This window comes from Phyllostomus discolor, chromosome 8, assembly GCF_004126475.2.
Source record: "Phyllostomus discolor isolate MPI-MPIP mPhyDis1 chromosome 8, mPhyDis1.pri.v3, whole genome shotgun sequence".
NCBI lineage: Eukaryota > Metazoa > Chordata > Mammalia > Chiroptera > Phyllostomidae > Phyllostomus > Phyllostomus discolor.
This window is the reverse complement of record NC_040910.2, coordinates 114,241,925-114,269,270: the sequence shown is the minus strand read 5'-3', so window position 1 is coordinate 114,269,270 and position 27,346 is coordinate 114,241,925. Positions and strand designations below refer to the sequence as shown.

At 71.8% G+C, this 27,346-nt stretch overlaps 2 protein-coding genes across 6 annotated transcripts; one reads left to right on the top strand and one right to left on the bottom strand.

Annotated features, from left to right (window-relative positions):
- Positions 1 to 69: 69 nt before the first annotated feature.
- On the top strand, positions 70 to 13,883 carry CENPX (centromere protein X). 3 transcript variants are annotated; one of them, XR_004904982.1, is made up of 6 exons: positions 73 to 165; positions 2,385 to 2,436; positions 2,576 to 2,629; positions 2,874 to 2,962; positions 3,063 to 3,170; positions 13,872 to 13,883. XR_004904982.1 is itself a non-coding variant. In XM_036034283.1 (5 exons), exons 1-5 carry the CDS (start codon positions 136 to 138, stop codon positions 3,240 to 3,242), a joined length of 315 nt encoding a protein of 104 aa, XP_035890176.1. In that variant the 5' UTR covers positions 70 to 135; the 3' UTR covers positions 3,243 to 3,343. The 3 variants fall into 3 exon arrangements, 2 of the variants coding, with proteins under 2 accessions (XP_035890176.1, XP_028377800.1); XM_036034283.1 differs by lacking the exon at positions 13,872 to 13,883 and having other exon boundaries at positions 70 to 165; positions 3,153 to 3,343; XM_028521999.2 differs by lacking the exon at positions 13,872 to 13,883 and having other exon boundaries at positions 3,063 to 3,190.
- On the bottom strand, positions 4,409 to 26,507 carry ASPSCR1 (ASPSCR1 tether for SLC2A4, UBX domain containing). Of its 3 annotated transcripts, none has more exons than XM_028520806.2 (16): positions 26,352 to 26,507; positions 25,349 to 25,404; positions 23,413 to 23,527; positions 21,869 to 21,969; positions 17,518 to 17,575; positions 16,680 to 16,753; positions 16,092 to 16,527; positions 9,417 to 9,556; positions 9,217 to 9,298; positions 8,856 to 8,922; positions 8,202 to 8,264; positions 7,771 to 7,823; positions 5,111 to 5,162; positions 4,853 to 4,922; positions 4,587 to 4,762; positions 4,409 to 4,503 (listed from the first exon to the last, which is right to left on the bottom strand). In XM_028520806.2, exons 1-16 carry the CDS (start codon positions 26,451 to 26,453, stop codon positions 4,490 to 4,492), a joined length of 1,659 nt encoding a protein of 552 aa, XP_028376607.1. In that variant the 5' UTR covers positions 26,454 to 26,507; the 3' UTR covers positions 4,409 to 4,489. The 3 variants fall into 3 exon arrangements, with proteins under 3 accessions (XP_028376607.1, XP_035890172.1, XP_035890173.1); XM_036034279.1 differs by having other exon boundaries at positions 9,417 to 9,557; positions 16,105 to 16,527; XM_036034280.1 differs by having other exon boundaries at positions 16,110 to 16,527.
- Between the last annotated feature and the right edge of the window lie 839 nt (positions 26,508 to 27,346).

The window sequence follows — 27,346 nt, the reverse complement described above, 5'->3', positions numbered from 1 at the left end:
GCGGGGCGGCGGAGGGCGCGCTCAGGTGTGATTGGCTGGAGGCGCGAGAGCCGGGGCCCGAAAGGGCGCGCCCAGGGCGCATTGGTTGGGAGTACGGGGGCGGGGCTCCGAGGAGCGCGGGGCGCGGTGGCGGTCATGGAGGCAACTGGTGCCTGTTTCCGCAAGGTGAGAGGGGGTGGGCGGTGTGGGGTGCTGGGGTCGGGAGACACCCCTGGGGTGGGGCAGTGAGCGCATTACGGCCGCGCCCCACGCGTGACCCACGTGCCCGCTCTTCGCCCTCCGGGGCGGGCTTCCGCGGCCGGGCGGGAGACACTGGACAGGCGCCGCGCCCGCAGAAACGCAGGGGAGCTCAGAAAGGAGCCCGGTCCCGGTCCCGCGCCCGCCGCCCGCGGCGGGGATCCGGTGGGACATGCCCTAAGCCGCCTGCCGTAGGGCCCAGGTCCGCCCAGCTCGCTGGGACTGTCACGCCGCTGCACGGCCTGAAGCTCCCCCCTGCCCGCTGCCTGTCCCGCGAGCCTGTGGTTCCGTCTCACCTGAGCCGAGCTGGAGCCCAGCGGCAGCTGCGTCTCCGGGCAGCACCTGTTTGGCTCGGCTCGGTCGGGTGTGTAGGGGCGTGCTTCCTTAACTACACGCGTGGCAATCAGGCACTGCTGTGTGCGCTCGACGTGAACCCACTGGATGCTCAACCACCCTGGCAGATGGGCGCCGGCACTCGCGCCGCTTGACAGTGGAGAAACGGGGGCAGAGCCGGCGTCTCGCCCTGCGCTCTGCGCGCGGTGAATGCGGCTGGCGCTGCGACTTGTGTGAGCCTCGCTCTGCTGCTCTGTTCTCCGGTGAGCGAGCACGGAGCCCTGGATCGGGAAGGCGCGCCTGGAGGAGGGCCTGCGGGCCTCGGAGACCTGGGTGCTTCTCTGCCTGACCCCCAGCCCCCACTGGGGGTCTTGGCCTTGCAGGGGCGCGGGGCACTTCCCTCTAGCTCACCTTCTGCCTCAGTCCTCTCCTCTGTCACCCAGGGCTGCGGCTCCGCCCCAGCCCAGAGGGGTTAATTGCCTAAAAGGGACAGTTGCCCAGGCAGGGGTGACGGAGCAGAGGGGCGGTGAGAATCCCGTCCCCGACAGCTGGAGAGGGGAGCACAGGGCTGTGGAGCCCTCCAGCCAAGCGTCCTGGCCAAGCTGGGGTTGTGGTCACTGCCCAGGAACAGGGCTCCCCGGGGGGAACCACAGAGGGAGGGGCAGAGGCGGAAGGCACCCGGGTCCCCGGCTCCCTTCCCGTCCTTGTCGCTTCTTCGTTTGGGAGCCGCCCCTCTTCGTTGGCGCTGACCCTTCGCTGCTGGGACGGTCCCCTGCAGCAGAGCCCGGTGCCACAGTGGGGCTGCTTCAGCTCCTCCCGGGGTTCGGGAGCACGGGGGGCAGCGAGCCCTCTCGGTCTTTCCCAGTGCCGTCCTGGTAAGCAGCGAGGAGGGCCAGCAGGTGGCACCAGGCTCCAAGGTCACTGCTGGGAGGGTGAGGCTGCTGGGGCTTCCACTAGTGACCGGCGGTGAGCTCTTTCCCTTCCGAGCTCGGGCCCCGTCGGGGTCCTGGGCCCTGAACTGCGCTGCTTGGAGCAGGCAGCCTCCCACGGCTAAAGCCGGAGGCCCTGCGGGACGCCCAGTTTGGCCGAGCTCCGGGGCGCCCGAGACTACTGCCCGCCCGCCACCGCAGCACCCTGCTGGCCTCGGGCTCCCAGCCCCACGCCTGGCCGCTCTGCCTGGGCGTCTGCGAGCCTCTCATTCAGCCTGTCCCAAGCGGCGCTCCCGAGACCCTGGTCCCCAGGACCAGTCTCCCCCCGTAGCCCCTGCCTCCGCAAAGGAGCCCCATCCTTTGGGGGTTCAAGCCCCTGCCTTGAGCCTGGGCCCGGACCCTCTGTGTCCCATCCGTGTCTCGTCAGGACATCCTGAAAACACACAGCGTCCGTCCTGTCTCGAGCCCCTCGGGGTGCGGGCAGGGACTGCGGGAGGAGCTGACCTGGCTCCCAGCTCGGGGTCCACCGTGAGTCACGTGGTGGCGGCCGCAGTGTGGACAGACCTGCGGAGGGGTCCCCGGGGAGGGCAGGGCCTTGGCCCAGGGGTGGGGTGCAGCACGAGGCTGCCCCGGACGCCAGCAGGTGAGTCCCAAAGGGGAGGGCCGACCCTGGGCTGTGCCCATCGGCCCAGGGCCCGAGTTTACCCTCCGGGCCTGGAGGCGTGCCCACCGGGTCGCCCACCCTGGGAGAGGCCCCAGGGGACAGAGTGTTGAGGCCACAAACCCCAGCCCCTTCCCACCCAGAACAAATGCCTGAGGAGGCTGTGGCCATCGGGTGGGTACAGGGCAGGCCCCGCGAGCCACTGTGTCCTGTTGGTCCCCCAGGAGCTGGTGAGCAAGCTGCTGCACCTGCACTTCAAGGACGAGAAGACCAGAGGTGTGGGCGCCAGCCTGGGGGTGGGTGTGGTGGGCACCCCCACTGCAAGGGGATGAGCCAGGAAGGAGGTGGGGGGCGGGCAGCAGCAGCCTGCGGCCAGGGCACGGCCGTGACCTGTGACCCGCCCCTCCACCCGCAGTCAGTGGGGACGCGCTGCTGCTCACGGCGGAGCTGCTGAAGGTCTTCGTCGTGGGTGAGCCGAGGCCCCGGGGTCCTGCCCCGCGGGGGGACCAGGACACCTGCTTTCCCCACGTCCCATCCGTGCCCCATCCGCGCCCCGTGTCCCTGGGACACTTCGGGTGACAGGGGTGGTGCCTCCGTCCTCTGAGCCGGCAGCACGGGCTGGGGAGGGGCTGGGCTGAGGTCCAGGGCAGTTGGGGAGGGGTCAAGCCCCCTACCCCCCGCCCGCCGCCCACTCCCCGCCCGTGTCCTGGCAGAGGCGGCCATCCGCAGCATCCGGCAGGCCCAGGCCGAGGACCTGCCCTGCGTGGATGTGGACCAGCTGGAGAAGGTGCTGCCTCAGCTGGTAGGTGGCCCGTCTGGCCCCGTGGGCGGGAGCAGGGCCTGGCGGGCAGAGCAGGTGTGGGGGTGGGCCGTGCTCAGACGAGTGTCTCCTCCCCGCACAGCTCCTGGACTTCTAGGGCGCCCCCTCACCGGGCCACCTGTGCGCCCACGGCCCAGCCCCACGCCCGCAGGTCCGGGGCTTCTGGCTTCAGACAGCGACGAGGCTGCCGGTCCCCACGGTGCTCCAGGCCCGGTCCCAGCAGCATGCTGTTGTCCCTCACGCCACCCCGCCCAGCGGGTGACCGGACAGAGGTGTGGCAGAAGCGGGGACTGTGACCTCTGCCGACAGACCGAACTGTGCAGGCCGCCGCCCCGGAACCGCGTGCCGCCCCCTCGGCTGAGCGCCGGCCCTGGCAGGGAGCGCGGGGCCAATAAACCGGAGCCGCCGCGCCCAGCAGTGCCTCCGTCTCGCCGCCGGTCTCCCAAAGTGCAGCCGCTTGGAGCCCGCTCTGCCCCCTGCCCCTGTAGGACGAAGGCACGTGTGCTCGCCCTGCTCTGGTGGGGGCCACGAGGGTGAGCCCTCACACGCAGCCCCTCACCTGGAGGCAGTGCTGCCTCCCGCACCAGCAGGTGAGGCTGGGCCTGGGGGTCTGGCTGCCCTTGGATGCTCAGGGGCCCCCGGGGCCCGGCCACCCCCCAGCCTCACCCTCCCCACCCGGCAGCGCCTGCCCCCTTTGTTCCAGAGGCTGCTTCCCGTGCCCAGGGTGGGGAACACCCAGAGGGCTCCAGGCCCCGTGACTGCAGACGCAAGTCACAGCGAGTGCCCCCTGGGGAGGACCGTCCAGACGGCCCTGCAGCTGCCCCGCCTGCCAGCACCCCCACCCCCACGGGCAGTGTGGGCTGGGGGACAAGCTCTTCACCCCCTAACTTGGCCCCGAGGACCCCTTCCTGCACCCTTTCCCCGCCTCCGTCTCCCACCTTCCTCTCCCCACCCCTCGGGAGGCTCCGGGCTTCAAAGCGCTGGGAGCATGTGGAAGTAATTAGACCTGAAGGGGGAGGCTAGCGACAAGTGCCAGACCCGTGCCCCACCGCCACTTTGAAGTGCCTCCTTGCCTGGGGGGGGGGGGGCAGGGAACCCCGGGCCAGGCCCTGCCAGCCCCGTGGGGGGGGGCACTTCCTGGGGGGGGCGGGGTACCTGCGGGCAGGCCGGCTCTGGCTGGAGGCCCCTGCCCCCCCCAACGTGTTCCTAGGGGGAGGGTGGCTAACATGTCCGTCAGGGGAAGGCCAAGGGGAGGCTGCAAAGGGGGGACACCTTGTGCCCTCGTTAATGAGAACTGGGGGCCTGTGGGCCTGGGGGTCCCAGGGCTGGGGGGGCCTGGGGGCCTCGCTGGGGAGCTCTGGACGGGGGAGGGCAGCAGGGCGGAAGCCCGCGGGCTCTTCTCTGGAGAAGCAGGACCAGAGGGACTCGGGGGAGGCTCCAGTCTTTATTTGAGTCGGGGTGGGGAGGGGTCCTGTCGCCGGCGGGGTGGGAACCTCTGGCTGGCAGCTCTCACCTCTTGCTGGCTGCAAGGAGACAGGCCAGGATGACCTGGGGGCCCCGGGCTCCTGCCAGGTAGCCCTCCCGGCCGGGCTGCCCCCCACAGTACCTGGCAGCTTCAGCCACTTGGGCACCTTGCCCAGGTCCCTCCTCAAGGGCTGGGCCGGCCTGGGGCTGGGCTCGGGGGGCCCCACAGCGCTCTCCTGGGCAGCTGCCTCCGGCTCCAGGGGCGCAGGGTCCAGGGCTGGCAGCGGGGACTGGGGGGTGGGGGCCCTGGACATGCACCTGGGGGAGGGGTCCGAGGCACAGGGTTGCAGGCTTGGTAGCTGCGGACCCTCCCAGCCCCGGGCATGCTCCCTGGCCTCCGGCCCTCACCTGGCCACCAGCGTGTCAGCCGCAGACGGGGCGATGGTGTGTTCCAGCAGCTTGGGGTCCAGGTAGAGGCCTGCGGGGGGCCGGCTCACCCTCAGGCCACGGAGGAAGAAGGGGCCCACCCCACCCCTATGCTCTGGGAGGGGGTGCGGCCTGGGCAGGCGGCTGCCCCAAAGCCCTGGGAGGCAGGTTCCCTTCCACACCCCGAGGCAGTCCCTGCTCCAGGACGAGGGGCTCGTGGTGAGCGGGGGCCCCACTCACCTGCGGGCTCCTCAGCTCCGAAGTGCACCAGGGCAGCGGGGAAGAGCTCTGCCTGCAGGGCGGGCGGGCGGCGGGGGGTGGCTCAGGGCCAGGTGGGCGCTGTGGGTGCCGCCCAGCCGCCAGGGGCTCCTGCCCCTCTTCCGGCCCTAGGCCCCGAGCCAGCCAGGCCGGGTGTCTGAGCACAGAGCCCCAGGGCCCAGCCCCAGGGCCCAGCCCCAAGGCCCAGCCCCAAGCACTGGCTGGTGAGGAAGCTCTCGTCTCTGTGCACTGGCCTCGCTGTCCCTGGCCCCCCGCCCGGCCGCCGCTGCCTGGTCCCAGGGTGCACTGAACACGGTGAAAGCAGTGCTGGGCCCGGGTGCCCCACCCCCAGCAGGCCCACAGGTCAGACCGACTGGCGGGGTGCGGGCAGGGGGGACGCCAGGGGGACCCAGGAGGCAAGGGCAGCCACCAGCCCTTCCTGAGGGCGCCCTGGACTCCCCTCCCCCAGCCTCGCTGCCTGAAGCATGGGGAGCTTGGGGTCTGCAGGGGCGGTCAGGCAGGCCACCCGCAGGCTGAGGGGGGGGCCCAGACCCAGCAGGAGCAGCTGGATGGGGGCCAGCTTTGAGGGACCCTCAGCCGGCTCAGTCGGCCACCTGTGAGGATGCCCGCTGGCACCCTGGAAGCTGCACCTGGGTCCCTGACCGGGCTGGCGTGAAGCCCCTCCCTGCAGGTGGGCCCTGTTCCCAGGCACATCCCCCCCCCCCCCCGCCCCGGGGAGTCCCATCCGAGAGGGTGGCAGCGGGGACTGACCCCACCTGCACAGGTGTGGGGTGTGTCCCGAGAGGCCCCCTTGGCGGGAGGCTGGGCTGTGGTGCAGACTCCAGGCCATAGGGGCAGCCCCAGAGCCCCCGCCTGCCCCTGCGCGGAGGACGGTGGCCATGGCCCGAAGCTGGCGAGGCTCCGGGTCCTCAGCCTGTGTTCAGGGGCCGCAGCTGCCAGCCCCGCACTCGCCTCCCTGCCCCCGGCGTCGAGGTGGGGGTGTTGCCCAGAGGAGCGTCCAGGCCAGGCCGGGGAGTGCTGGGACCACAGCCACGGGCGAGCGACACAGGCGAGGGCCTCGATGCTCGGAGACCCCCACTGCCGTGCCTGGGGCCAGCATCCCGTGGGGGGCGCTGCTCTAGGCTCTGGGGCAGCGGGAGGGCAGGGGGAGGCAGTGCCCCACCCTTCCTGATGTGGCCAGACCCTGCCTCACGGGACCACCCTCACAGCACGCCCACACGCTCCAAGCCCACCTGCTGGGGCTGGGGGCCGTCGGGCTCACGGCCCCGAAGGAGCCCCCCACTGGCACCCCACCAGACAGTGCCAGGCAAGTGGCGGGGCCACCAGGAGGCCCGAGGCAGGTCTGCCCTCAGCTTGGGCTGAGGGAACCCCTTGAGGGTCCAGCACCTGGTGGTGGGCAGGGGCAGCACCAACCCTGGGCCCTGGGCCTCGGGCCCAGAAGGCAGGTCTGATCTGGAGCACTGGGGGCCTCTGTGCCCCCTGACTGCATCCTCTGCCTCCCCAGACGCTCCTGGCCCGGCAGGCAGGCAGGGCGGCTGGGCTGCCGCCCTTGCACCCGCCCAGAGCCGTCTCTCGCCGGGACTCGGGGCAGCCCCCGGGCGGCCGGCAGCCAGCGCGCAGCCAGCCAGGGACATGAAAGCTTCCGTGCGGCGCACCGAGGGCGGGCGGGGGCTTCCTCCCGGGGCCCTGCCAGCTCTGGTCCCGGGCGGGCCGCCACCCCACGGGGGCCCCATGGCTCTGGGCCGAGCCGCCGATGAAAGGAGCCGGCTGCTGGTGGCCAGGGGCAGAGCGGGCAGGGGAGACGGCCCCTGAGGCGCCTCCCGGGGTGGGGGGGGTTCCGGGAGCTGATGCCCGCCCTCCCACAGCACCTCCGAGCCGGTCAGCGGGCTGGCCGGGGGAGGCCCGGGCGGAACCCAGTGCCTGAGGGCCCCCAGGGCTGCGGGCAGCCCCGCCGGGCTCCCGTCCACCCCAACTCCGTGCTTTGGTGGACGTCCAGCTCTCCGCCTGGCCTCGCCCCGTCTCCCCGCGGCCGGCAGCCCCAGCTCAGGCCTCGCAGGGCCTGCGGGCCACTTAACGAGGGCCGGCCTCTGCTAGCAATTAAAACGTCTGAGGAGGCTTTGAAGAGGGAGCCATCAGGCCCCAGGCCGGGGAGGCCCCGGGCTGCCCTCCCAGCGAGAGGACGGGACATTCCTCGGGGCTCTGGAAGGCAGCCCAGGAGGCGCCGGATCAAGGCCCCGTGCCCTCACCGGGAGCCCTGGGGCCCGCAGGGGCGTCGGGCGGAGCCTCAGAGCCGCCGCCAGCACCGAGGGCCCAGCCGGGGAGGCAGGGGCAGGGGAGCAGGCGGCCAGCAGACCCTCCAGCCGGAGCCACACCTGCCCGGCAGCTGGTGCCGCAGGCAACTCCCGGGCAGCAGGCCCCCTGCAGTGAGGGCCCTGACCCTTGACCCTCCCGGAACTGCCCAGCTGCCCTGCCTGTGGGTCCCTGCTCGCCCAGACCCAGAGCCCACCCCCTCTGGGCAGAAAGCAGGGAGGCTCCCTGCACCTCCGGTCCCGAGTGCGAGTCTTGGGGACATCACACTCGGACACCCGCCTCGCCCTGCGGGTGGCCCCAGCAGCCTGTACCTGGAAGAGGGTCAGCGTGTGGTCGTCCAGGGTGGTTTTGGGAGGCGTGATGACTGTGGAGAGATCACTGCCTTAGAAAGGCCCCGCCCCAGGCCCCCCCTAGGCCCCCCACTCCTCAGGGAGATGGCCCGGGGCCTGCGGCCTCAGCTGTCCGCCGAGGCAAATTCTCTGTGAGGGGCTTGGTGGGGGGAGGACCTGGAGCAGAACCCCTGTGGGGACCCGTACCCTCACCACCCCACCACCCCACAGCTTCTGGACGCTGGGAGGCTGGGCTGGAAGTGGAGGGCCGAGAGGCACCGGGGCGGGACAAAGGCCCCCGCTTGCCCGGATCCCCAGACTTGGCCTCGGTACCGGCCGCCTGCCCACAGCCCCGTCTCAGGGGGCAGAGCCCGGGGGAGGGGCGCACGGGCAGGGCCGGAAGCGGCACTCACACAGGTGGAAGGGCAGCTCGGGGTTCCCCAGGTGGCTCCTCACAAAGTCCCGCAGGTCCCCCACTGAGGAGGGAGGGCAGGGTGAGCGGGGGTGCAGCAAGCAGCAGGGCCCCAGCCGGGTGCATCCCAGCGCGGGTCCTCTGTGGGCCGGCCCGGCCTCTGCACGGTGCCCCTGACCTGCAGGCCCAGCCACACAATACCCTGCCACCAGCCCAGGGCGGCCTGGCCTCCTCGGTCTGGGGCCTCTGGCCCACGGCTCCCACCCTCAGGCCCGACCCAGCCCCGGGATGGGTGTGCGAGCTGGTCCCCAAGACCACAGCTGCACCTGGCACAGCCCCCCCTCCCCACAGAAACGCCCTTCCCTTTGCTTCTTGCCCTGCCCAGAGCTGGGGGCACTGGTTGCCTCTCTTCCTCCAGATGAGCGGCAGCCCCAGCCCAGGGACTGCTCTGGGGGCCTCTGTCCAGGACAGGTGGGCACACAGATACCGCCCCCCAGGCTAGCCTGATGAGCATGTTGCCCCCCTCCACCCACCCTGCAGTAGGAGCCGCCACTCAGAGCCCAGGTCCAGGTGGCTGCGGCGCTGCGGCCCTGTGGGAGCCAGGGGGACTCAGCGGGGCCCCAGGGGCCCTGGATGCCCAGGGGCGGCCTCCTACCTGTCTCGCTGGGCCGGAAAAAGCCCTGCAGGACGTGGCGGTCAGGGAACAGCACCCTCAGGGCCACCTGGGAGGGACAAGCCCCGGGGTCAGCACCGGCTGGGCCTCCCGGGGGTGGGGCCTCACCTGGGGGTGGGGCAGGGGCCGGGACTGGGGCCGGTGGAAGTGCCAGCATCTCCTGGGGTCTGCTGATCCCCCTCCAGGGAGGCTGGGTGTGAGGCCCTGTGGCGTGCCCGCCACGTGGGTTCGTGAAGACGCAGTGACCTCTGCTCCCTCGAGAAACCAGGCTGACCGGCCCTCTGCCCACCAAGGCTGGGCAGGGGCGGGGGGAGCGCGGGCCTCTGCCCCCCACCCCCGTTACCTTGGGGTACCGCTCCAGCTTCTCCTTTGTTTGGGCCTCCCTGAAGGCCGTGGTCACCAAGGGGGCCTCCTCCAGGCGCTTCCTGTGGAGAGGGCGGGTGAAGGCCCGAGTCTCCCTGGCTGGAGGGGGACTCTCCGGGGGCCAGGGGCCGGCAGCGGGGCGGGGGACGCCTGAGGGCCGGGCAGGCGGGGCACACCCACCGCTCACTCTTGAGCTGGGCCAGGCGTCTGCGCACGTCGTCCACGGTCACCTCGAAGAACTCGTCGGGCAGCTCTGCCGGCCGGGCCAGCGGCAGCTCCTCCTGGTCGGGGTGGCACACCACGGGGTCCCGGGCCACCGGCTGCTGGCAGGGCGCGCAGGTGAGGAGGGGCCGGCACCGGGCCGCTGCAGACCCCAGAGCCCAGCCCCGGGCCCGCCCGTCCGCCCGCCCGTCCGCCCGAGGCCAGGACCAGGTCGGGGAGGAGAACAGGCGCCCGGGAAGGGGCGCCCCCTCCTGGCCGCCCGCCCAGCGGCACCGACCTGGGACCCTCACTCCCCGGCCCCTGGCCCTGCTGGGGGCACTCAGGCACTGGGGCGCGCAGCGGCTCCTCGCGCACGTCCTGTCTCCGTGGGCGCGCCTGCCCCCAGGGCCCCCAGGGCTCAGGGGCAGTGGTCCGGTCCAGGCCACGTCAGGGGCTCTCGGCGGGGGTGCGGGGGCCAGGGGCAGTGGCAGCCCCCACCCCCCTCCCCAGGGGGCGGCCCGGCCCCGCGTCTGCCCGCCCTGGGGACACAGGAAGGGACGGCGCCGCTCCTGGCCGGCAGCGGGGTTGGTGGGAATCACAAGGCGGGGCCCGCCCTGCACGCGCTGCCTCTGGGGGCACTGCCACGAGCAGGGACCCCCGGAGGCCTGCGCCGCCCAGGGGACAGTCTGGGGAGGCGTCCACGGGGCCTGCCCTCCCCCGCCCAGGAGGGGGCGCTGCTGAAGAAGTGCCCCTGCCCCACGAGGGCCCCGCCTCCGGTCTCTGCCTCGGGGCCCAGTGGCTGGGCAGGCCCTGGGGACACACTTCCCGGGCCGTCCCTTCCCACGGCCGGTCCTGCAGCCCGGCCACCAGCGGGCGAGGCCCGACTGCTGCCCTGGGACGACCAGGCCCAGGCCGTACAGCGTTCAGGGACCCGCTCCCCAGCAAGCGCACCTGCCGGGAGTCCCCAGGCTGCGCCCCCCCCCCCCCCCCGCCCGCAGTCCGGCCGGCCCCCGCAGTCACCAAGCACACAGCCGACACACCCCTCTCCAGTGCTCTCCGCGGGGGCCGGGCGGGGGGCTCCACGGAGAAGCCCCTCTGCCCGCGGAGCACGGAGGCGCGGGGACCAGGGAAGGGCGGGCCGAGGCCCCCGGGGGCTGCCCCTTCAAAGCCACAGCCTCCCCGCAGCCGCCTCAGGCGGTCTGCGCCAGAGCTTTTTATAACAAGTTGCCCGGCGCCGGCCGCCCCCCACAGCCGTGGCGCCTGCATTCCGGCAGGCCGGAGAGCGCCCGGCTCCCTGGGGGCAGGCGTGAGGGCAGGGCGGGCTGTGCCGAGCCGGCAGCTCCAGGAGGAGGGTCCCGCCGAGCCGGCCTCGCCCATGGGCCCCGGCCCCGGGTCGCGGCCTGGGGAACCCGCGGCCTCGCCGTCCACCCAGCACCCCCAGGGACAGCAGGGTCCTGGGGCTGCTGGCCCGTCCTGGCCTCAGGCGGGCCCGTCCCCCAAGGACTCCCAGACGGAGGTGACACGGGCGCCTGGGCCGGCGGGAAATGCCACCGCGCCACCACACGGGGGACGAGGCGGAGGAAACCTGGAGGCTGCACGCCCTGGGCTTCCCGGGGGTGAGCGTCCCCCCTGCCGGGGGCCGGGGGCCGGGAGGGCGGCCGGGACTCGCTCGCTCACCGCTCCCAGTCGCGGGCAGACGCTGCGCAGGGCGGGCGTCGGAGGCTTCTGCGTGGACCGTGGAGGTCCAGGGCGAGACTGGGAGAAGGGCCACAGGCGCCCACCACGAAGGACAGTGCGTGCCCGAGCCTTCCCCGCCAGGAGTGAGCCGCCGCATGCCGGCCTGGGCCAGGCCCTGGGGTCCAGGAGGGGACCCCAAGTCGCACCTCCCAGCGAGCCCGGGGCCGCTGGTGGGTCTCGGGCTCTGGACGACGGAGCCCAGACCTCCTCTGCGCTGCTGACAGCTGACCTCTGCAGCCTGCACGTGCAGGTCCACGCAGCGGGGGGCCTTCGCCAAGAGTGTGGTGTCACCCCACCGGTGACGGCTGCTGCCAGCCAGGTGACGGGGCCCGTGGCCCGGGAGGCAAGTGGGAGGGACGGGAGCGCCCTCCTCGGCCGACGTTCTCGGGGCCCAGGTGGCGGGCCGCTCTGGACGAAGACTGGGCCGTCGCGCAGGCCGCAGAGCGGCGGGGACCCGGGGACTGGCTGCCAGCTGAGGACGGCCACCGGCGCCGTCGGAAAAGGGCCCCGAGGGGGACCCGAAGGGAGCAAGGCGGGAGAGCTCAGCCAGGCGACAGGCCCAGCCGGGCTGGACGCGGAGGGACGAGGGGCCCCCAGCCCGGCGGCAGACGCACTCTGGCAGCCGCCACACAAGTGGCTGGCAGCCCGCCTGGGGCACGGGGCGCCCTCGTGTCAGAAGTGGTCGCTGAGGGTTCGTCTTCCTGACAGTAATTTTCCAGGACGCGATGACGCCCGGAGAAAGAATGTGGAAACCGTCTGGAGGTGACCTCAGCCCAGATTCCCGCTCCCTCGTGCCGCCCCGCCCGCCGCCGCCCCCGACCGGGGCTGGGCGAGCGGGAATGCGAAGCGTTTCCCCTTGAGGCTTGGAGCGGAACCCAGTCACCGCGCAGGGCCGGGGGCCAAGCCTCCCAAGCCTCCCGAGGCGCGCCGGGAGCCAGCCGCCCCGGAGGGCGCGCCGCAGAGTGGACTTAGCCACAGTCCTCGCGGGCGGGACCGCCTGGACGCCAAGACCTCAGCACGGAGCTCTCGGAGGCGCGGCCCCCAGCCCCGGCCACGCCAGGCCCGCCCGCCCCTCCGTGCAGGAGGAGAATGCGCTTCCTCGGGACAGCGCAGGGGGCAGAGCGCTGGGCCCCGCAGGGACACCCACAGGCTGGGAGGTGGGGCGCCCCACTGAGGATGAGGGGGTGAACCCCCAAGGACTGAGGTCAGGTCAGGGTCTCCTCGCCCCCAGGCCCAACAGCTGCCCTCAGGGCGTGGGTCCTGCAGAGACCCCCTCAGGCCCAGTCAGGATGGGGGTCTGCGAACCTGTCCACTGGGCGTCCGTCACTCCCCAAAGCCCATCCCAGAGGCGACCCAGCAGGACAGGTGGCTGGAGGGCACCTGCCCGGCACCAGGCTCCAGCACCTGCTGCCCTGTCCGCCGACAGACCCTAGCTTTCCAGCCGAGGCCGCCCCGGGCCCGGGCCTGCTCTGGGGGGCGTCACGGGTGGGCGCCCGGCCGAGAGGAGGGGGGCAGCTGGGCGCCTCCCGGCCCCCTGCCCATCACGGGAGCGGGATAAACAGAGGCAGGCTGCGCCCGCCCCAGACGGGGGACGGGGCGAGGGACAGAGGAAGAGCCCCAGTCCCGGTCTCCGGAGGGAGGGGACTGGGCGGGGGGCCCGCTGTCAGCGCCCGCCCCGCCCACGGGACGGGGCTTTGATCAGGGACCCCGTGCCAGCTGCGTGGGGAGCGCCTGCGGGGACGGCCGCCTGCGAGCACAGAGCAGGGCGCGCCTCCTGGCCGGGGCGGGACTTCAAAGGGCAGGCCAGGGGCCGCCCGGCAGCCCCAGCCTCTCCCCGGCCCGTTCCGATGGCCAGTTAAACTACCTTCTAATAATTAACGTCCCGACATCAAAGGCAGGGGCCGCCGGGTCTGCAAACCATCCCGGGGCTCCACCGAGGACCTGCCTGTATTTTATCCTGTCTCTTTCGGCTCTTTATTTAAATCCAAAAACCACACACAGGCAGAACGTTAATGGGAAACTTGGGAGCTCCTTTTGATTACTGAAGTGCACCTTTGAAGTTCCCCCAAAAGTTCTGTGTCGTCCCCTCCCCCCCTCCCCCAGCACTGGAGAGGGACACAAAGCAGACACCATGTGGCCGGCCGGCCCTCCGGGCGTGCGGCTGTCAGGGACAGGAGGCGGACAGGAGGCGCGAGGCGGGCGGGGGCTGCTCCGCCAGCAGCCAGCTGCTGGGGCTCCCAGATCAAAGGCAGCGCCGCGGGCGGCTGGGTGGACCCCGCCTGCCTGGGGCCCAGGGTCAGCACTGGCGATGGATACACTGGGGTCCTGTGCCCAACAGCACCCACCTACCGGGGGAAGGGGGGCACAAGCCCAGGCTACCCCCAGATGCCCACGGGGCCCTCAGCAGGTCCCCAAGAGGCCGAGAGCCAGGGCCTCCGGGGTCAGGGGGGCCAGGACCCACTTCACGTAACCTCTGCACCTTCAGGCTGGGAGAAAAAGGCAGCCAGCCCTGGCTGCCGTGTCCGCCCCAGACCCAGAGGCCCCCAGGGAAGAGTAGGCCCGGAGGGAATCCGGCCCCCCAGCACCCGCTCAACTCACCACATTGGCTGATTCCGCCCACAGATTCCAGACCCAGGTGATGGAGACTGGGACTGGGGGTGCACGCCAGTTTCTGACCTGGCCCAGAGATCAGCGTAGGAGCCAGCAGCATCCCCAGAGGGCTGGGGCCCCCCAAGATAAACGCTCATGGAACTCAGCACTGCTTTGCCCCCCCCCCCCACGTCCACTCAGCAAGGGGCACCAACATCGTCGTGTGGGGAGGAGTGAGCCCAGCCATCTGCCCTCTGCAGGGTTCCACTCCACAGCTGAGCCCCCCCCCCGGCCCCCGCAGACAGGCACAGGCGCCCCGACCCTCCAGCCTCCCCAGGTGGGTGACCTGGAGGCAGAACTAGGCAGGGGCTCCCGGCGGACGGGAGGTGGGCGGGCGGCGTCGGCCCTGGGAGCCGAACTGACCCAGGAGTTCCCGTGACCGACGGCGCGGCCGGAGAGGGGTGCACGGGGCCGGGCTGGCGGGGGACTGCCCCGCCGCGCCAAGGCGCTGAAGGAGGGGAGAGGCGCAGAGCGGTCTCGGTGTAGGACACGCAGTCGATACAGCTCAACCAAAAAGAAAAAAAAAAATCCCAGAAAATTAAGACTAAAACCTCAAGTCCGTGAAAGCTTCCCACAGCTCACCGCCCCCCCCCCGAGAAGCCGCAGGCTGCCCCCCGCGGGACCGGGGTCGGGACAGGGGCGCCCACGGGGGGTGGGGGGTGCCGCTCAACGCAGGCGCGCACGAGAAGGGAGCGAAGGAGCCCGCGGGGCCGCCGCAGAGACCGGAAGCTGCCGGAAGTGACGTCAGAGACGTGACGCCAGAGGCGCGCGGGGGCGGCCCCCCACCCCCGGCCAGGCCCGCCCCCGCCCCACGGGCTGCTCCGAGCGACTCCCCCCACCCCGGAGCACCCCGCGGCGGCCCGCCCCCCAGCAGGGTGGCCTGGGGAGGGAAGCCGGTGTCGGCGGTGGGACCCCCTGCACCCGCCGCCGTCGTGGACGGGCGGGCGTGCGAGTGAGTGCGCGCACCCTGCGGGGGCGGGCGGGGGCGGGCGGGCCTGAGCCCCCAGGCCGAGGCAGCGGGCGAGTCCCAGGGCGACGCCCACACCCGCCTGCGGCCTTGGGGGCTGCAAAGGGGACGGCGCGTGGCCCGGCCGGCGAGCCAGGCGGGCACCACGGAAAGGCCTCTCCTGGTGTTCGCGATGCTTCGAGGCAGCCGCGAGCCGGAGGCTGAGCGGAGGCCCGCGGAGCGGGACTCGGGGGCACAGCCCAGGGGACCACACCCGGGGGTCGCAGGGAGCCCTCCCCGACGAGGGGCAGGGGTCTCTGGGCCTCCGAGGAAGCAGTGTGGTGGACAGGCCCCCAGCCCCCGGGCCGACAGCCACCACGCTGCGTGTTCCCAAAGACGCCGGGGCGCTGCCACGGAGCCCCAGCTGCAGAGGGTCCCAGAGGTGCTCCGGGGGGACAGTTTGGCATCACCCCCGGAGAGAGAGCAGGTCTCACGGGCGGCCCCTGCCTGTCCTCCCTCTGGGCAGCTCTGACTGCGGCAGGACCAGCCCGACCCGCGGAGGGCCAGCAGCGGCTGCGGGGGCGGTGGTGCCGCGGGGCACCGACAGGTCCCTGGAGCACTGGGGGTTCCGCGGCCCTGGGGAGCCCGCTCCCTGACCCGTTCCCGCCAGCTCAGCACGGCCCACACACAGGGCGCTCCGGTGGGTCGGCTCAGGCGGGTGTGAGACGAGGGGACCCGTGAGCACTGAGGAAGCCAGAGGCGCACGAAGATGGACCCGACCGGAGAGAGGCGGCCCTGACGCCCCGACGGCAGCCGCCTGTGCCCCGGAACTGGGCGGGGGTGTGGGGTGGGCAGATGGGGCCCGCGGCCTGAAGCTGCAGGGCCAGGGGCGGGCAGAGGCTCCCACCCAAAGACGCCCCCACCGGCTGGTGGAGAGGCCACGCCCCTCCCTGTGCTCGGGCCGGGGCCGGAGTGACGCAGACCGGCTCTGCCGGCCCCGCGCACCTCCCCCCGCCAGTGAAGGGCGCGGATGAGGGACAGCTGCGGGGGCCCGCGGCTCCGGAGCGCAGGCGGCCCAGGCCACCGTCACGGCAAAGCCCCCTGCACGGGCAGAGGGCGGCGCTCAGCACGCCGCACCCGCGAGGGTGGGGGGCAGGGTCCCGGGGCACCCGAGTCCGCCCACACCCACCCCGCTGCGTCTGAAACGGCGACGAGGTCGACCGGAGACAGAACCAAACCGAGGGGTCGCTTCCTCGGGGCCCCGGGGCCCAGAGGTGAGGTGCGGTCAGGAGGAAGGACCCCGCGCCCAGCTCCCTGCTTACCGGCTCTGGGTCTGGCTCCGGCTCGGGCTCCGGCGGGGGCCTGGACTTCTTCGGCTTGGAGGGGCCCCCGGGGCTGGAGAAGGACTTGGGCAGCCTGGGCGACGGCGGACACCGCGCAGACCCACAGGGGCCCCCCAGGCGCTGCCCCCACCCTGAGAAAGGCACGAAGGGGGTGGGCGGGGGCTCCTTGGAGGTCGGCTTTGCCGGGGTGTCTGCGGGCTTCGGGCCCGGGCTGTCCATGGGGCCAGCCCCCGAGGCGGCCGCTCCGTCCTGCCGGCTCACGTCGCCCTGGCTGAGCCCCTCGGAGTCCCAGGGGAGCAGCGGGCTGCCGGCCACCTGCTGGGCTGGCAGGGCGGCAGCCGGGCTGGCCGGGCTCCTGCTCCAAGAGACCCCAGGCTCCGGCCTAGCAGCAGAGTCGTGCGGCCGCATGGCAAACCTGGGGGCCAGACGGGGGTGAAGCTCAGCATGCTGGCCTCGGTGTCCACGGCCCCGCCCACCCCGCACCCCGCCCACAGGGCCCCAGGCTCCACCCCTTTCCATTGAGACCCCGCTTCCCCCACCACACGAGGGCCCGAGGCCCCGCCTTACCTGAGGATGGCGCTGCCCCCGGTGAGGCCCAGCGACTGCAGCGTCGTGCTCTGCAGGGCAGCTCGGCCAGCCACCTGCGCGGGGCAGATGGGACAGGTGGGCCCTGGCCTCCCCCGGCCCCTTGCTGGCCCAGAGTAGGCACCTCGGCCTGGCCCACAGCCACACCCCCTCTGGCTGGGCGTTGACGCAGCCCGGCCGGCACCCGAGGCCCAGGCAGGCAGGCAGGCCCGGGCCTGGGTTGGCCACACGTGGCCGAGTGACCAGTCCTCTGAGGGCTGCAGTGACCACGACGGCCCTTGTTTGGGCCCAGGCGTCCCTCTTCTCCTGGGGACGACAGGCCCCTCCCTCCAGCAGCCTGGGACCCCTCCCCCTCACAGCCCCGGCAGGCGCGTCTCCCCCACACCGGGGCCTCCCAGGGCCCCTCGGGGACAGTGGCTGCCCCAGGCCAGGAAAGGGCACCCCGCCAGGGCCCAAACAAAAAGCCCCTGTGCGCCAGGAGGGTCCCCGTCACGGGCAGGCGGGTGGGGACAGGCAGCGCCTCTGCCCGGCGGGGCCTGCAGCACGCTGGCCTTGGTTTTGAAAAAGATCAAAACGGAGCAAAGCAAATATTTATTAAAATGAAACCACTCTTATGGCTCTTGGGCTGGGAGCGGAGCTGAGAAAACAAACAGGGCGGCTCCGGGGGCGGCTGCCGCGGAGCCGGGCCCTGCTTTTTCCACGGAACACACCGCCCTTCAGAGCCGCCCGCCGCCGCCGCCGCTTTGAAGGCGGGCCGGGCGGGTGCGCTTTCCAGAGTGGAAACCGGGCCCGGGCCAGCGGGTGGGGCCCCAGCGCCTACCTCGTCCCTCATGTACACGCAGACCGGGCTGGCCTCCCATGGCTGCTCCAGACACGCCCTGCGGGGGGAGCGGGGATGGGGGGCGTCACAGGCGGCCTCCAGCGTGCAGCAGGCCGTGCAGTAGGCCGTGCTCTCAAGAGAGCACCCGCACCCCGCCACCCCCGCCAAGGAGAGGGGACCCCGCTGCGGGCCATCAGCACACGGCCCGGGTCTCCCGCCAGCCTCGGCCTCCGGGCTCCCAGTGCAGGGAGGATGCAGAGCTGGGGACAAGCAGCCGCCGCCACCTCCTGGGCGAGCCCCGCGTCACTGACAAGTGTGCCCAGGGTCAGCCAAGCCCAGGGCCCAGGGGCCGAGACCTGGCCCACCCTCCAGGAAGGTCGCCCACCCCAGCAGTGCCAGGAGCATCTCAGGGCACAAATCTGCTGAGTGACCCCAAGGACAGGTCCTCGAGGCTACTGACCCTCTGCCCAGACCCTCGGGCAGTGCTGGGACGGATGGGCCTGTCTCCCCCAGGAGCCTCGAGCTAGGCCGGCGCATGCGACCTGCACCCAGGGCAGGAGGCCCGAAGGGCGGTGTGACCGTGTCCAGATGCCTACGTGGTCACGCAGGACAGGGCCACACAGCGCGCTCTCCAGGGCCTCCGACGGCCCCGTCACCAATGAGCAAGAAAAGCAAAATGGAAGGCTTGGGGGGGGGGGCGATGACCCTGGTGCGCTGGGCCGCCCGAGACCCTCGGCCCCAAGGGGTGGGGGGCAGACGGGTGGGAAGCCCCACGGACACAGCACCGAACCCCGAGGTGGGCCAGAGCAGCCGCTGGAAGCACAGCTGGACAGGCGCGAAGGCCGGCGGGTGTGCGAGTGCACACTCACACCCACCTGTGCTCGCTTGTGTGTGCACACGTGCATACCCACCCACACACACACTCGCGTGCACGTGCACACGCACACCACCACCGGTTCACGCCACGCAGGCCCCGCCGACCACCAGCGGACGGGCTGCAGACGGGGCCAGCGCTGGAGCCCCGTGCAGGCAGGCAGGCTCACTCCCGCAGCCCCGGACGGGGAGGGGTCAGCGGGACCCTCCCCTGCAGCGGGGCCCGGGGGCTGCGCCCGCAGGGCAGGAGGCCCAGGCGACCTCAGGACACGGGGCTCACGCCCACGTGGACTCGGCGGGGCCAGAGGACGCCGGAGTCGGGCTGCCGGGGGCCAGAGGCGGCAGGGGCCCTGGCTGCCGACAGCCGTGGCTGTGCCCTCCGCGTGGCTCCTGCCCACGTCTGTCCTTTGCGTGTAGCTTTTGCTTGCATGCGGCGCGCCAAGCTGGGACCCACAGTCCAGAGCCAACAAAGGGGGTGGGGGCCCCCGGGGAGGTGCACCCGGCCCCAGTCCAGGCCCTGGACCCACCAACCTGGCTGCCCCCCAACAAGGTCCCCACAGGAAGTGGGAGACCCAGGCTGACTGCCTCAACCACAGCAACAGCAACAGTGGGTCTGGCCGGGGGCCCGGCTCCCCAGGACCCAGTGACCCCAGGCTTTCTCGAAAACACGAGCCCCCAACCTGCCAGAGCGACGGCCCGTCCCAGTCCTCCCCCCGCCCCCCCGGACCCAGCGCCAGCGGGACCACAAATCACAACCAGGGCCGAGAGCCGCTCGCCTCCTGCCCTCCGAGGCCTGCGGACATCAAACGCCGGCCCGGCTTTGAAGTGCGGCTCCTCCGGAGGGATCGGGTTCCCAGCGGGTCTGCGGGCGACGCCTGTGCGCACGCGAGGGCGGGCGGGGCGGCCGCAATCACTTCCAGACCGCCCGGCCGATGTGCAGGCTCCCCGGCCCACCCGGGGCACTCGGCTGGTCAGGGGGCAGCCCTTCGCCGGCCACCTCGCCGCCCCCCCCACACGTCTCGTCTCCGAGGGGCCCCGCGCGCTGGACTCGGAGGGGACCCCGGCCCAGGGTGCGGCACAGAGTTCCGTGGGGCGCCCGCCTGCCGCCCTCCCCAGACAGCACCCGGCCCGGCCCGGTGGGGCAGTGCCCACCACGGTCTCGCTCCATCGGCCAGCCGGACGAGCACCCTGGTCGGGCGAGGGCAGTGGGGACGGCCAGGCAGGGCCCACAGGATGCTGATGGCTCTACCCCTGCTGTCCCCACAGGAGCGCGCTACGACCCACCCACCCACCCCGGGCCGGCTGGGGGCAGGCCGAGTGTCTGGAGCCCCTTCAGTCCGTCTGCCCTGGCCTGACCGAGTCGCGGCACCACATGCCCCAGGCCAGAACCACAAGAACCAGTCCGCACCCCCAGGGGCGACTCCAGGCTCAGAGGGGCCCCCGCCGCCCCTGCAGGCCCCCCTTGAGCGAGGCCGCACCCCGGAGGCCAGGCAGCGCCCGCCCACACTGCACAGCAACAAGCTCAAGGGAGCAAGGCGGCTGGCCCCTCCTCCGGGGCAGGCAGCGCGGGGGCAGCTGCAAGGGGAAGTGGCCTCAGCCTGCGAGCTCTGAGCTCCGAGGACGCCCGGGCTGCCCCGAGGGCTGCAGACGGTCACCCGGCCCCAGCGCGAGCCCAGGAGAGGCACGCACATGGCCCGCCCGGCCCAGGCGCACTCCAGGCCCCAGGTTCGCCCTCGACAGCACGAGCAGCAGGCGGCACCGACTCTGAGCTGGGGCGTGGCTCTGCCCTCGGGCTGGGAGCCGAGGGCCAGGGCCATGGGGGGGGACCTGCCTCGGGGCAGCCCTCCCTGCGGCAGACGCCCAAGGAGTGGACAACCGGCCAGCCCCGGCCCAGGCCAGTGCCCACCGAGGCAGCTACCGGTCCCCCGTGGGCCCGGAGCTGGAGCTCGGGGGCCAGCCGGAGGGGGCGTCTGCTCCAGGTGAGACGCCCGCGGGTGCCCACAGCCTCCTACCACAGAGGGTGCAGAAAACCACCTGAGTTTTCCCGTGAGCACGTGTTTGCAGGGTAACGTTCTGGATACACTGCGTCGAGTCAATCGAATTCCTGACGTTAACTGTCGTGTTCCTGCTCCCCTGGGCCGTGGCCGCCAGAAAACTCCCAGCGACCCCTGTGCAGGCCCCACGTGCTCCCCCGGCTCCCGCCCAGACCTGCCCGCCTCTGGCCCTGGGGCACTGGCCTCTCCCCAGGCGCTCCGTGAGAAAAGCCAGCTCCTTGCTTGTCCCACCTTGCGGGGAGATCCAAAGTCCCAGGGCCCCCGTCCCCCACCAGCGGGGTCCCTGCAATGGCCCAGCTCCCTCCCGGCCCCAGCAGGGCACCACCAGCCGACCGGGCGCCTGGCCAGGGCTCCGGGGCTGAGGCCGGTGAGCACCACCAAACAGCAGGCCCGAGGAGAGGCCGGGCTCGGGGCCTCTGGAGCTGGAACTTAGCGACGCCTCTTGCTGTGGGCCCAGCAACTCTGCCCCCGGGGTTTGCTCCTGGGGAGGGACCGGGGGGCGCACAGACCTGTGCTGTCTGCACCCCGGCGGACGGACCCGGGGCCTGGGCGCACACAGGAGCAGCCCCCACACAACCGGCCCGCAGAGCCGGGGGGCCGGCGCCGAGGGAGTTTCTGGGGAGACACGTGATCGACTCGTAAGCAAGACGCACTAGGGAAAGCACTCCCGGGTCACTGACAACTCACGTCCACCCGGCCGTCCAGCCCACCGGGCGTGGGACCTCCTGCCGTCGCCAACATCCCCCCCAGAGCCGTCGCCGTGTCCCTGCCGGCCCCTGAACTGTGCAGCTCAGAAGGCAGCCCACCTGCAGGGCTCTCCCGAACCACGGGTGCCCCCCCCCCGGGGGAGTCCTCACCGGACTCCTCCCCGCCCGCACCCGAGGGACCAGGCTCTCCCCACATGGGGCTCTCACCGACTCTGCAGCAGGGGGTCCCCGGGTGGCTGTGGCCGGCGCCCCAGGGTCCCTGCCCCGTCAGCTGAGGTCTTCCTGGCCCTTCCCCGTCCCTCGGAGCCTCGTCCCTGCCTGTGGTTTACTCTGCACATGTGGGGCGCAGCCTGACACACCGAGGTCCCTTCCCGGGCAGGGAGGCTCGCATCTCACCAGCCAGAAACTGACGCGCACACCCACTGCCGTGGAGGGTAACTTCCTCTTCAGACCTGAGCCACCCTCCCGGTCAGGGCGTCACACCTCGAACACCGGTCCGCCGAGGGGCCCAGCACCCGCTCCCCCCGTCACCGCCGGGGCCTCTCGGGGACCCCACAAGGCGGACCGGCCCAGAGCCAGTGGCAGCGACGCGCTGCCCGCGCCTGGCACCCACCACCATGGCTGACGGACAGGCAGCCCCTGCTGCCGCCGGCCAGTCCCCGCGCCAGGGCCGAGGCTCCCCCGCGGCTGGGGCCGGAGCCCACGCCCGACACTCACCTGGTCTCTGCGAAGTGGCTGAGAAGCTCCCAGAGTGTCTGGCCCGAACAGAAAGTGTCCTGCAGCCGGGAGCCATCGTCCAGCTGCAGAGCGATGCGCACCTGGGGGACAGCAAGACTGAGTGGGGGGGGGGGCGAGTTGCCCTGCTCCGGGGGCCGTGGGGGGGGGGGGCGGCGCTGCCCCCTGCACACTCCGCGGGTTGCTGTGCCTCTAAACAAAACAAATGCATCGCATTTTGTGAACTTTTCCCTGTTAACGGATACACTGTTTCTGCGTGTCCGCCCGTTTGTAATAATCGTTTGTAACGATCGTGTCCCCAAAGCGGGACCCAAGCCTAAAACCCCGAAGAGAAAAAACTTGCGATGACCCTCCTGAGCTCACTGCCCTGGAGGCGGGTGGCCAACCTCGAGCACCCCCTGGACCCCCCTCCCCCGTGGCCCGGCCTGTTTCTCCTGTTTAGATTTTTTTTTTTTAATTGTATTTGAGCCCTGGCTCATGAGGCTAGACAGACTGACTGCCAACCTGCACACCGAAAGGTCGCCGGTTCGACTCCCAGTCAGGGCACATGCCTGGGTTGCGGCCAAGTCCTTGGTTGGGGACGAGCAAGAGGCAACTAATGGATTTTTCTCTCCCTCCCTCCCCTCCCCCTAAAAATACATACACACACACACACATAAACCTTTTTAACAACTTGCAGAGAGAGAGAAACAACAAACTCTCGTCCTCTCTTCCACGCACTCGCTGGCTGAGTCCCGGATGTGCCCTGAGCGGGGATCCAACCTGCAACCTTGGCGCACGGGACGGCACTTCGCCCCACCGGGCACCCAGCCGGGGCTGCCCCTTTCTCTGAGTCACGGTGAGGCCTGCTGCTGCTGCCGCCGCCAAGGGTGTCCGTCTCCAGGGCGCACTGACGTGAAGCCCCGAAACGAAGGGGGAGCTGCCCCCCATGACAGGCGTCATCTCCCGAGGCCCTCGAGGGACATCAGGGCTCCCCCCACGAGAAAGACCGAGCACCACGGTCGTGACGCAGCGGGAGGCACTGGGGTCAGCGCCCTCGGCCTGCCTGCTGCGGGCACCCTCTCCCTGGAGGTGCAGGCGGCACAGCAGTCACAGGGGTGAGGGTCAAGGGCACAAGGGGGCACTCCCTGCAGCCGGCCTCCTGATCTCTGGGGCCTCTGGATGCCGACCCGGTGGACGGCTGGGGGCCCAGACGGGATGGAGGAGGCGGCCCCACGGCCCCCCCACACTCTGCAGGCTCTGGCTCTGGTGACAGCTTTGTGACCGGAACTGGGGGGCTGGGCGCCGCTGCCCATCTGCTGAGGGGGCCGCAGAGCGACTGACCCCTGACGGTGACTCAGCACCAAGGACACCCCCCACCCCAACCGCCAGAGTGGGAGGTGGCTCTGCCTGACCCCGGGAAGGCGGTTTGCCTGTGGGACGCACCCCGCCCAGCCCCCGCTGCCCGGCCTGTGTAGTGCCCGCAGTCCACAGCCTGCCGCGGGGGCCAGGGGCAGCGGCACCACCGCCCCGCCCTGGGCACCTACCGTGTTCTCGGGCCCCTCGCGGCTGCGGGACGCGGGCACCATCTCCAGCTTGGCGTTGTTGGGCAGGTTGGCGAACCTCCACTGCAGGGAGAGGTCGAGCACGCTCCTCTGAAACCTGCAACGCAGAGCACGGCCCCCAGCTGCCCGCGGGGCCCGGCGCGGCCCATCGGTGCCGTCCGAGGCACCCCAGCCAGGGTCCCGCAGCCGCCGGGACTGGCACACGCTGGCGTGTGCTCCTGGGGACGGCGCGCCTTCCAGAGGGAAGAGCCAGGGGCGAGCAGGCCAGCTCGGAGCGGGGGGGAGGGCAGCGCAGGACGGGAGAAGCCGCCTGAGCAGGGCTCCAGCCCGGACGGGAGGCGAGGGCTCCAGAGGCAGGCGTCAAACTCACGTTCCCCGGGGGCCACAGCAGCCTTGCGGGGGCCCTCAAAGGGCCGAATGCAGTTTCAGGACTGTGAACATGTAACTGCTCCTTAACCAGGGGCAAGGAGTGCCGTGCTGCCGCCCGGTAGAAACAAGGTGCCAGGCCGGATACAACAAGGTGGAGGGCCGGATTCGGCCTTCCTGGGGATGGGAGGGCACCCCGGGGCCCTGGCCTGCCTGCAGGTCACTGCCTGTGGCCGCCTCCCAGGGCCACACTCCGCCCACTTCACAACGAGAGGCTCGGGTGAGAAGAGCCAGCAGGCGGCCGAAGCCAGAGCTGGGGCCACAGGGGCTCCCGGGAGGAGCGGTGAGATGCAGGAGGGGCGGGCAGAGACTGCCTCCACCGTGGGCCAGGGTCGGGGGTCAGGCCCGGCGGCCTCCGAGCCTTCCTGACCCTGGCCCCTCTCCTCCCAACCCCCCCCCCGCCAGCTCCCAGGACCCCCACGAGAACCACCATCGTCCATCCTGCGGACCACCAGGTCTGAGAAGAGCTCTGCCCTCGGTGCCTGGCAAAGCCCCGACACCACGTGGCCGAGAGCGTGAGGGGCACAGAGAGTGGGTCGCAGCGCGCGTGAGCGGGGGGGCTCACGGCGCTCACCGGTCAGGCCTGAGCTCCCCTTCTAACGGGAGCTCAGGGAGAGACCAGGGCGCCGGTGAGACCGCGTGAGATCGGGGCAGAGTGGTCACCGGCGGCCCGCAGGCCAGCACTCGGCTGGGAACAAGGTGGTTTCTGAACAGGGGAGCTTGTAAGGCACAGGCCTTCGGACGTGTGAGGAAGGGGCATTCTGACACCAGGCCAGAGGCTCGCACCACTTCCACACCCCGTGCGAGAGCCCGGTGCGAGCCGGGCCGGAGGCAGGGGAGGGGTCGCAGGCACGCACACTCGCCGAGGCTGCCCCCCCTGGCAGGGGCGGCGCTTTGCAACAGATTACAGCTGACCCCTGAACACCCAAGGGGCTGAGGCGCCACTGCGTCACCTGCGGTGCAGGCCTCCCCCCAGGTCCCCACGACCCCTTCCTCGAGCCCTCAGAGCCCCGGGGAACCGCACAGCCAAGTGCCCCACAGCCCTGGGCAGCGGGCTGGATGGCGGGGTGGCCCCTATAAAGATCCGCCCGCATCCTGACCCCACGACTCAGGGCAGTGACCTCGTCTGGACAGGGGACTGTGCAGCTGTGACCGAGTTAGGGGTCTGGAGACTATGTCATCCCGGATCAGGCAGGTGCTCGTGAGAGAGAGAGAGAAGGGGCGTAACAGACGAGGAGAAGGCCACGTTAGGAGAAGGCAGAGGTGTGGGCGACGTGGCCACACGCCCAGGGATGTCTGGAGCCACCAGGAGGTGGATCCGGCCGGAAGCCTCCTCCCCTGGACCTCAGGAGAGCCAGCCCTGCAACACCTTGCGTGGGGCTCCTGGCGCCCAGAACCGAGAGAAGACAGACTTCTGCGGCTTTAAGCTCCTGGGCAGGCCCTGGGGGTCGGGGGGACGGACGGACCGGAAGCCTGGCCAGAGCAAACTCACTTCAGGTCGTATTCCCTGGGGTTGAAGTCCTGCCGCCGGCACGTGTCCTCCAGAACCTGGGGGCGGGGCGAGAGAGAGGCCGTGAGCTCTGAGCTGGCCTGGGGGCGGGGCGGGCAGGCGCTGGGCACTGAGGCAGCAGGAGGTCTGGGGGGGGGGGGGGGACTGGCAGGCTCTGCTGGACAAAGCCTGGTAAAGCCACGGGAGGGACTGCCCACTCCACCGCTCCGTGTGCCTCATTCACGAGCTCCCGCTCTCGGTCCTCTCCTCCCTGGGCCTGGCTTGTCAGCCCAGCTCTGCTGGGCAGTCTCCAGGCCAGTGCCCAGCAGGCCATCACAAGGCGTCTTCCTACACACACTCCAGACCCCTCCCCCACTCGCGGGGAACGAGGTCCAAACCTGCCCCTTTGCCTGCAGCGCTCCGCCCTTCTCCCCAAGAGCCGACACCACACTGCCAGCTGGAGCGAGTCCTGCATGCAGAGGCCCCCCACCCCACACGGGGGGGCTCCCTCCAGCAGACCCTGGTGTGCGCACTGTCCCCTCCACAGCAGGGCCCAGGAAACATTTCTAATGGGATGGATTCGGGGTCAACCAGCTGCCTGGTGCAAGTGCAGCAACTGACTCAGCAACACAGTTTCCAGGCACAAAAGCCGGCACACCCAGCCGTGCGAACACCGGCCAGGGGACCCGCCGGGATGGGGACACGGGCCGGGGGCCCGGGAGGCTAGCTCCGGCGCGCCGTGAGTTCGGCGAGGGGTGCAGACGAGCCGAACCTCGCCAGCCTGACCCCCAGCCCTAGACACGCAGGGACCTGGGAGTCCTAGAGCCAAGCGCGGAAGTGGGCGGGCCCTACCGCCTGGAGGCCGCTCATTGGGTGTCTAGGGCCCCGCCCCGGCCCCGCCCCCGACCCCCCGGAGCCAACCGCGGAAGCCCGCCGGGCGCGGCGCCCCCCCCACCCCGCCCTCGCCCCCCGCCCGGTGTTCCCCGCCCGCCGCCCACGGCCGCACCTGCAGGAGCACGGTGCTCGGCGTCACCTTCACCGTGTGGCGCCGCCCGTTTGGGGCCAGCACGGACACCGCGGAGCCCCCGCCGCCTGCCGGGGCCGCCATGTTCCGCTCACGTGACCCGCCGCCGCCGGCTCAGCTTCAAACAACTTTATCGGTAACAGCCTGGACAGACAGCCACGCGGCCGCGGGGCGGGGCCGGCGTGCGCTTCCGGACACGCCCGGGCCCCGCCCCCGCTCGAGCCCCACCCGATGTCCCGGCCCCGCCCCCTGTCCTGCCTGCGGAGGGAACTGGAGCGCATGCTCACCCCAACCGTCCAGCGGCCTCTGCTCGCCCCGCCGCGTGGCCCCGACGGCAAGAACAGGAAGGCTGTGCGGGACGCGAGCGCCCCGAGGCCTGGACTCCCCAGTGGTCCCCTTCTGGGCCACTGCGCTCCGGCCTGTCCTGGGTCCCATTCGCCCTGCGATCGTGGCCCCTCCACTACAGCGCCCGACCCCCCTGTCCCTGCTCTTTCCCCCAGGTTCCCAGTCCCCGGAGGTTATCTCGGCCCCAGGGGTGGCGTGAAGGAGACAGCCCTAGATGCGGAGAGCAGGCTCGGTAGAGGAGATGAGTGCGGTGCACCGTCAGCGCCAGGCTCCCTGCAGCCGCAGCTCAACTCTCGCGAGAACGTGTGTAGGCGGTGGGGAGGAGGGCTGTGTGGGATCCCACCACTCCTCCTGGGTGGATGCCGGCCCGCCTTCCTGTAGGTGGCACATGCGCCTCAGGCGCACCCCGTACTGACCGACAGACACCCTCGCGCCTGTTAGAGATTTGCATGGGAGCGCTGGGGATACAGCCCCCCGGCCTGCCTGCCCCTCCTTGCCATTGACTGAGCCTGTCCACTCCTACTGGCTCCCGCGGGTCCCAACTGTGTCTGGCTGGGCACACGGGGCCTCGGAGACGCGGCCCTTGGGGCATCTCTGACCAGTGCCTGGTCCAGCTTTCCAACCCCATGCAC